This window comes from Cyprinus carpio, chromosome A16 (assembly GCF_018340385.1).
Source record: "Cyprinus carpio isolate SPL01 chromosome A16, ASM1834038v1, whole genome shotgun sequence".
Lineage (NCBI taxonomy): Eukaryota > Metazoa > Chordata > Actinopteri > Cypriniformes > Cyprinidae > Cyprinus > Cyprinus carpio.
Window position 1 is genome coordinate 852,415 of NC_056587.1, and position 9,314 is coordinate 861,728.

General features: G+C 41.8%; 1 protein-coding gene across 1 annotated transcript; it reads right to left on the reverse strand.

Annotated features, from left to right (window-relative positions):
• Window positions 1-603: 603 nt before the first annotated feature.
• Window positions 604-2,207, reverse strand: LOC122147923 (U1 small nuclear ribonucleoprotein C-like). The gene is made up of 2 exons (XM_042771879.1): window positions 2,171-2,207; window positions 604-1,265 (listed from the first exon to the last, which is right to left on the reverse strand). Exons 1-2 carry the CDS (start codon window positions 2,205-2,207, stop codon window positions 604-606), a joined length of 699 nt encoding a protein of 232 aa, XP_042627813.1.
• Window positions 2,208-9,314: the final 7,107 nt, after the last annotated feature.

Here is a 9,314-nt window from a genome sequence, read left to right on the forward strand (position 1 = left end):
GTGCTGTCTTGACCTGACCGAAGGCCTCTTCCGCCGATGGTGTCCAGCATACTTTCTCCGGCTGCCCCTTCCTGGTCAGGTCTGTCAGGGGGGCGGCTAAAGAGGAGAAGTTGGGGATAAAACATTGGTAATAACCCACCAACCCCAAGAAGGCTCGTACCTGGGTCTTTGTCCGGGGCCTCGGGGCGGAGTGGATGGCCTCTACCTTTTTCTCCTGTGGCCGGATGAGACCTCGGCTGACTTGGAAGCCCAGGTACTTGGCCTCAGAGAGGGCTAGGTGCCATTTTTGGGGGTTGGCGGTGAGTCCAGCCCGCCGGAGCTCCGAGAGCACCCTCCGCAGACGATCCAGATGTTCTTCCCATGCCTCGGAGTGGACCACGACGTCATCCAGGTAGGCGGCCGCGTACGCCTGGTGGGGCCGCAGGAGGATGTCCATCATTCGCTGGAACGTCGCAGGGGCCCCGTGTAGGCCGAAGGGAAGGGTCCGGTACTGCCAATGGCCACTGGGGGTTGAGAAGGCAGTCTTCGGCTTGGCGGCCTCGGAGAGCGGTACCTGCCAATAGCCCTTGGTGAGGTCCAGGGTACTGATGTACCGGGCCCTTCCTAGGCGGGCAGCAGTTCGTCGACCCGAGGCATGGGGTACCCGTCGAACTCGGAGACTTCGTTCAGGCGGCGGAAGTCGTTACAAAAGCGGAGGGTGCCATCCGGCTTTGGGACCATCACAATGGGGCTGAACCACGGACTCCGGGATGGTTCTATTACCCCCAACTTCAGCATTTGTTGGACCTCTTCCTCAATAGCCTGCCGACGAGCTTCCGGGACATGGTAGGGCCGTTGCCTGACGACAACTCCTGGGGGTGTCCTAATGTCATGCTGTAGCACGTTGTCTGCCCGGGCTGGGAGGAGAACACATCCTGGAACTGACTGACCAGGTGCTGCAGCTCCGTCTTCTGGGCCGCTGAGAGATGGGGGTTTACATCCACAACCACGGGTTCGGTGAGGCTCAGGGCAGCTACTTGGTCCCGGGTCCCCACCCACTTCTTCAGGAGGTTGATGTGATAGAGTTGCTCCGTCTGCCGCCGTCCCGGCTGTCTCAGCCGGTATGTGACTGGTCCAACCCTCTCCACCACCGAGTAGGGCCCTTTCCAGGAGGCCAGGAACTTGCAGGTAGAGCTGGGGACCAGGACCATGACGCGGTCTCCGGGTTGGAGCTCCCGTGGTTGGGCTGCCCGCATTCTCCACCACTGTGGTGTGGGGAAGAATCACTCAACAAGTTTTGGCTTAGTGCACAACAAAAAGCCCCGGAGGGTGGGTTTTATTTACAACAGTGACAGGTGCAGGATGGCAAGCTGGTGCGTGGAGGCTGGTGCTCACGGTGCTCTTCAGTGCTCAATCCAAGTGAAAGTGGGTGTCCAAACGTGCTCCAAAGTGGGTGGGCTGTCGGTCACTCGCTGCTTTCTGGAGAGAAATGAGAGAAAGGGTTAGTCCAGCGTGCATTCAGCTCGAGACCAGTCTCCCCCTGTCTGCTCAGCATCTGCTGCTTAAGAGCTGTGTCCTAACGAGATGCAGCGGTGGCCGATCAGCCGGCGGTGAGGACGTGCAGGTGTATGTCGTTGGTTGCCAGGGCGACGCTGATTCCTCCTAGGACGCTCGTCACAATTTCAACATTACACAATACCAGTCAATACCAGTTTGCTAAAGCAGTAATATTGTTCAATATGTTTACTATTTAAAATAACTGCTTTCTATTTGAATATATTTTACAATTTAATTTATTCCTGTGATCAAATCTAAATTTTCAGCATCCAGTCTTGCTGTTCTTTCAATTTATCAAAAAAAAAATCCTGAAAAAATATTCTCAGCTCTTTTCGACATTAATAATAATAATAATAATAATAATAATAACAATAAATGTTTTTTTTTAGTAGAAAATCAGAATATTAGAATGATTTCTGAAGGATCGTGTGACTGGAGTAATGATGCTAAAAATTCAGCTTTGAATGTCAGCTTTGATTGTTCCTAATGAACTGTTTAACTGCACTCGCAAGTGAATCTCAAATTATTTTGTGGGATAATTAAATATATTCTAAATAAACTACAAACTTAAAAATATATACATTTATTTTGTCCTCACATTCTTTCTTGTAACTCTTCCCTCTCAATCACACACCTGGCTTGTTCACGGATTTGCTGTTCTGATGCCTCATCAATAGTGCCATGCAGATGCCACTGATCATAAACAATGCAAGCTGCTACATGGCACTCTGCGCTTTCATGCCTCTATGTTTTATCTGAAAGGGTCTCCCATGTTCTAATTGCTTGTGTCCATGCCACGTTGTAGCTTTTGTGACTTATGTCTGCAAATAACCAGCAGGGTTCACAATATGCAGCGTCAAGCTTAGGCGAGTAACACAGCCAAGATCACGGTAGCTGAATACCAGCTTTTGTTGTGGTGGAGTTAAAACTCGTCGAAAAGCACTGGTCTCCTTACAATGGATCTTGAGGAAATGGACCAGGGGGGTTGCATGAACCTTGTGACACAATAAAATGCTTTACTTTCCCATCTGTTAGTGTGTTTGGATAGTGTCCTTTATCTGTTGTGTAACCCGCCCACATATTTCCCGCCAAATATCCAGCTTTTGGCTCGTCTGTGGCTGCTTCTTTACTTCCCGACTCTTGGAACCTTGTCAAGCTGTCAGCTGCATTGTTGTTCTTATCCAAAGACATGCAACTGCTCATTTTAGCTGACAAACTTCCCTCTCACCTTTGACGTCAGTGTCATTCACAGTAGGTCGGGACACAAAAAAACGGTCTAATTTAGCTTTAACGTTCTCTCATCACATGCAGTGTTTTTTCTCTCTCTCATTTTTTTTTTCATTTGGCGCTGCGCAGTGTTTGCATGTAATGCAGCATCATTTAAAATTGAGTTCTACAGCAGCCGCACTGCCACAGGGTGCAAAAAATAACAAATGCACATGAGAAATGACGGAAAAATTAGAAATTACGGAGAAACAACAAATTACTGCTCATGACATGCATACAAAAAATATATTTATTGTGGCCACAGATTAAAAATTAATTCTCTCATCCCGGGCCCATTTGCATGTGCATACCCTGCATGCCCAGAAGCTACACCACTGGTAGAGGGGTAACTGCATTATCTTGTGTTTATTATTTATTGAATATAAATATATACAAAACAACACAACTTTACTAAAGCTTATTTGAAAATGATTGTTCAATGGAGATAAATGTAACAGACATATCACAATCAATGTCTTAAGCTACTTATATAAGTAGAAATGAGTGTCCAGTACAAACGTATACAAAGTAATTATGTATGACTAAAATAATAATTGTTACTTTAATACGTAAGTAATGGATGGAGTCGAAGTGATTTTTGCTAAATTGTTATTTTCTGATTATTCTTTAGTGTCCTCTGTCTTAATAAGTAGAAAAGGGAAAGACGTGACAAAGTAGCGATGAGGATGTTTGAAAGAGCCTCTCAATAGAAGAGTAGTGAAGTGCAGGAAAACAGCTGAACGCAGCACGAGCTCATTGCCTCTGATTAGATACAGAAAGATGATATGGCTGGCCTTATAGGAAATATCGGACATTTTGATGAAAATGTTGAACAAAGGAGCTGATATACAGAGAGATTTGAATATTTCCTGCAGGCAAATGCCAAGGGCAGTGGTGCTAAATGCACATTTTTCACCTAAACTATTGGTGATAGCAGAAAGATTTCGGTATCACAAGAAAAATCAGGAAGAGGGAGAAACTGTAACTATGTTTGTTGCTGCACTGAAGAAACTTTCCCAACACTGTGAATTTGGTGACGTTTTAAATAATACAATCAGGGACACGCTCGTATGTGGATTAAGGAGCGAAGCCATTCAAAAAAGACTGAAAAGTAAAAAAAATGTGAAAGTAATCTCACACTGCAGAAAGCCACTGAAGTGTATGGATGGAACTTGCTGCTAAGGAAGCATAGCAATTCAGTAACGCAGATAAAGACATAAATTGTCTGCTGACATGACCACATTCTAGAATTCCCCTGGTAAATCACCTAAAAATGCAAAATGTTATAGATGTGGCAAAGTCGGACATCTTGGACATCTGAGTGTTGGTGTAAAGAATTGGTGTGCCGTTGTTGTGGGAAAAAAAGGCCTAGTAGAGCCTGCTTGCAGAGGAAAACAAAAGACTGCAAAACAAAAATTCAATAAAATGCCTGGCACATCAAAGAAAAAGAAGAATGTGTATACGATGTAATCAAGTTGCAAGGAGTATATAGATGACACTGACTTCTCTTTGGAGGAAGTTCCTCTGAAAGTTCTAGACATGGAAGGAGACTCCAAAGGCTACTGGGTGACACCTGTCATTGAGGGAGAGCCGGTGTGCATGGAGAAAAAGTAAGAGCTGTACTAGAGGCTCCAGCACCACAGAACATCAGCCAGCTCCGCTCATTCATAGGTCTTCTGAATTGCTTAGCCACACTGCTGGAACCTCTACACCAACTTCTGTGTAGTAACCAGTCATGAAAATGGACACAGCAATGTGAGACTACATTTCAAGAAGCCAAGAAAGCTCTGGTGAAGTCTGGTGTGCTGGCCCATTTTAATCTAAAACTTCCCCTGCAGTTAGCCTGCGATGCGTCACCTTATGATGTAGGAGCCGAGATTTCCCACATCATGCCTTCAGGAGAAGGGAAGCCAATAGCATTTGCCGTGCGCACCTTAAACAAAGCGGATAGCAAGTACTCACAAATCAAGCAAAAAGCTTTGGAAATATTTTTTGGTATTCTGAAATTCTGTCCTCCAGCAGCTCCATATGGGCCATTGTGGTATCGTGCGAATGAAGAAAATGGCACAAAGTTATTTTTGGTGGCCAGGTCTTGAGGGGGACATTGAAGGTAAAGCAAAGTCATGTTCATCCTGCCAGCAAGTGAGGAACGAACCTCAATTGGCCCCATTACACCCGTGGGACTGGGCAGAAACCCCTTGGCAGCTTGTACACGTGGATTTTGCTGGTCCGGTTGAAGGAAAGATGTTGTTAATAGTGGTGGATGCCAAAAGCAAGTGGCTTGAAGTTGCTGTTATGCATTATACAACTGCTGAGAAAACATTAGTAAAACTGGGAGAAATGTTTAGCCGTTTTGGCTACCCTGAACAGCTCATCAATGACAATAGGCCACAGTTTACATCTCAAGAATTTGCTGTGTTCTTAAAACGTTGTGGTGTACAACATCTTAAATCAGCTCTGTACCACCCAGCCACAAATGATCTGGCAGAGAGAATGGTTCAAATCATCAAACACGCCTCAAAGACATCACAAGGACAAGGGAGCCTGAGAATGGTTTCCTGATGGCATACCAAAACACCAGCCATCGAACAACAAAGGTTTCTCCAGCTTCTCTGATGTTGAAGCGTTTGTTGCGCTCTAGGTATGATTTACTGAGACCTTCCACTGTCAAAGAGGTGATAACTCGTCAGCAACAGAAGCAAGTTCACCGGAGAAACATGAAGGATAAGAGCAGACTGTTCCATCCAGGACAACATGTTCTGGCATGCAACTATACTTCAGGACCAAAGTGGGTACTAACGACAGTGATAGCTCAAACTGGCCCAGAGTCATACTCTTTAATAGTATCTGACATGTTTATATTTTATATGGAAATTGGATTTGGTTCAGTTGTTGGTTGTGTCTGTGAGTGGACTGCTGTTGCCACCCCCATTAATGACTCTCCAATGTTTCCAGAAGTGATGGTGGACACACCACCTACACCAGTGGAAGGACCTGCACCACCAGAGACTGAAAGCATTCGGCAGATGCAAAACTGTAAAAAACAACCTACACCAGGCTCCAGCATTTCTGTTTCAGAGCCCATATCAAACACAAAATGTTGCTATCCCACTAGGGAAAGACACCCACCTAAAAGACTTGATTTATAGTAAAAAAAAGAAAAAGAAAAAGAAAAAAAGAAAATGTGCAACTACGAAATCCAGTTTTATAGCTGAAATTAAGCCAAGGTTAAGCGTAGTCTGAAAAGCATATCATAAACACCTGGGTTTGTTTGTATCTTTCTTAACTGCACGCCTCTGATCATGCACATTCTTCTCCATTATGCACTTTTTCCCGTCTTCCACGGAAAAACATGCACGCACTTAATTTAAAATTTAATGGTCATTTTGTTTTACTGACTAACATTTGTTAATTGATTGAATAATTACTTTTAAATAAATAAAAAAGTTTGTCAAGACAAACTTTAAGTTGGTTTGAGAAAGCCATGCCAGAAAGTTTTAAGTTTAAAGTTTTTTACAAAAATTTTAAAAGTTTGATGGTTTTTAGTTTTAGATAGTTTTCTGTTTAAAATAGTTTGAAAGATTAAAGTCTGAATGTTGTTTGCATGATTGGCAAGTTACCAGCAAGTTACTAGCATGTTGTTAGCACTATTAGCAAGTTACTACCATGTTTCTAGCATGATTAGCAAGTTACTAGCATGTTGATAGCATGTTTCTAGCATAATTGCCATGTTATAGCATTTTGTTAGCATTTTACTAGCATGTTGATAGCATGATTAGCAGGTTACTAGCATGTTGCTAGCATTTTGCTAGCATAATTAGCAAGTTACTGGCATGTTTTGGCATGACTAATATGTTGCTATCATGTTTGTTAACATGGTTAGCATGTTATTAGCATGTTTATGCTTACATGTTTGCATAATTAACATGTTATTAGCGTGTTTCTAGCATGATTAGCATGTTACTAGCACGTTGTTAACATCATTAACAAGTTACTAGCATGTTTCTAGCACAATTAACATGTTGCTAACATGATTAGCAAGTTACTAGCATGTTGTTAGCATGAGTAGCAAGTTATTAGCATGTTACTAGCACGACTAGCATGTTGCTAGCATAATTTGTATGTTTTAACATGATTAGCATGTTGCTAATATGGTTAACATGTTATTAGCATGTTTCTAGCATTATTAGCATGCTGCTAGTATGTTTTTAACATTGTTTTAATATGTTTTAACATTGTAAATGAACTAGGTAAAACCAGCTGATTCAATAAAAACAGCTAGAGACCAGTTAAAAACAGCTAAAACAAGCTGAACCAAACAAAATCCAGCCTAGACTAGGCTAGTTGTCTGACTTTAAAGTAGCTGGTTTAAACTTGGTTTGTCTTTTAGCACGTCTCCCAGCTTGACCGGCTAAGACCAGCCTGACCAGTTAAAAAGGTGCCAAAACTACTTTAAAACCAGCCTGGAAGCAGCCAACCAGATAGACAGACAGACAGACAGACAGACAGACAGACAGATAGATAGATAGATAGATAGATAGATAGATAGATAGATAGATAGATAGATAGATAGATACACAGACAGACAGATAGACAGACAGATAGACAGACAGACAGACAGACAGACGAAAGGAAAGACAGATAGAGAGACAGATAGATAGATTGATTGGATGGTAGAAAGGGAGATAGATAGATTGATTGGTAGACAGACAGACAGACAGACAGACAGATAGATAGAATGATAAATTGACGGACAGATAGATAGATAGATAGATAGATAGATAGATAGATAGATAGATAGATAGATAGATAGATAGATAGATAGACAGACAGACAGACAGACAGATAGATAGATAGGTTGAACAAGAACAGGAAGGATGGATGGCAGAACAGACAGATAGACAGACAGACAGACAGACAGACAGATAGACAGACGGATAGATAGATAGATAGACAGACAGACAGACAGACAGAAGGATAGACAGGCCGACAGACAGATAGACAGATAGATAGATAGATAGATAGATAGATAGATAGATAGATAGATAGATAGATAGATAGATAGATAGATAGATAGATAGATAGATAGATTGATTTGACAGTTGGAGTTTGAATAGTCTTGGCTCATTTGAACATTCCATCAATGTAAGTCTATGGGATTTTTATGATATTCAGATTTAAGAAAACCATAAGTCTGATCAATCTAAAATGATATAGCAACTCAAGTCAGAAAAGTCTGAAGAGCTGGGCTGAGTTTGGTGGTTCTAGCTTAAAAGCTCTAGGAGGAGTAGCGTTCAGAAATTTAGTCTAAGAATAATTAGAAGCTTAAATAGAATATCAGTAGTTTGGCTTTTTCAAGCCAACTTAATTAATATTTAAACGAGAGCAAATATTGTGATTTCAGAGAGATTTGACACTTCTAATTGAAGATGGTGTTAACCGAGAAGTTCTTGTTTACTGACCAAAAAAGAGAAGCACATCATCGCTTATTCACATTTTTAAAACCCAATATTGTGTTGAAGTCAGTGTTATTTGGTGCTTAAGAAACGTATAATCTGGGTTATTAAATGGTGCAGTGATACAAGTTTAAATCTTACATATTAATGGATAATTTAATCTCATTTATGCTGAAAATGATGTTATTCGCCTACTGTACTGTTTCATAATGTACTACAATGCCGTTTCTCGATATGTGTTCTTAAGTGATATTGCATCCTTGTGTTCTCGCTCTACGTCATCATTCAGTTCCAGAAGAGTAGGCTATTCATAAAAAGTTGCGTGATAATGCGATAAAATGTATGCCAGTAATTTTTGTAACTTTTTGACATTTAACCAGCAGATGTCCCCAGAGTAATTTTTAAGCAGGCAAGCATTTTCTGAACAGCTGGTACAACAAAGTTTTGTTTTTCCCATCACTAAAATTAATACATCTGGTACACTGCTAACACATATTGCAGATTTATTGCACATGGCACAAAACATTTCAGAACGTTACACTGCAGTGATAAATTTAGTCTATAATTTGATCATTTTTATATAAAAATAAGGTTTAGCTCTATGGGAGCAGATAGCCTACAGCATTAGTGACATTCACGTGCATTCTGAACACTTCAGACTGTTTAATAATAAATAAAGTGAAGTTACATGTGGCCAAGTATGGCACACATACACCGCGCCCGGAGAGCAGTTTAGGGTTCGGTGTCTTGCTCAAGGGTCCCACCTCAGTCGTGGAATTGAAGGTGGCCATTCACTCCCCCCACCTACAATCCCTACCTTTGAGTTACAAGTCAGACTCTCTAACCTTCAGGCCATGACTGCCCCAGGTGCTTATATGTACCAATATACACCCTTTAGGCATAAATAAGATACAGATGTGTAAAGGAACCGCCCCAGTGACAGCTTTTGTACATTTTTCCTGAGAGTGAACAGTTTAAACTCTAAACATGTTGCATCATTTGAAGTCCTTTCACCAGAATGTTCACCTTTCAGGATTTGCACTGTACAGCCTTATT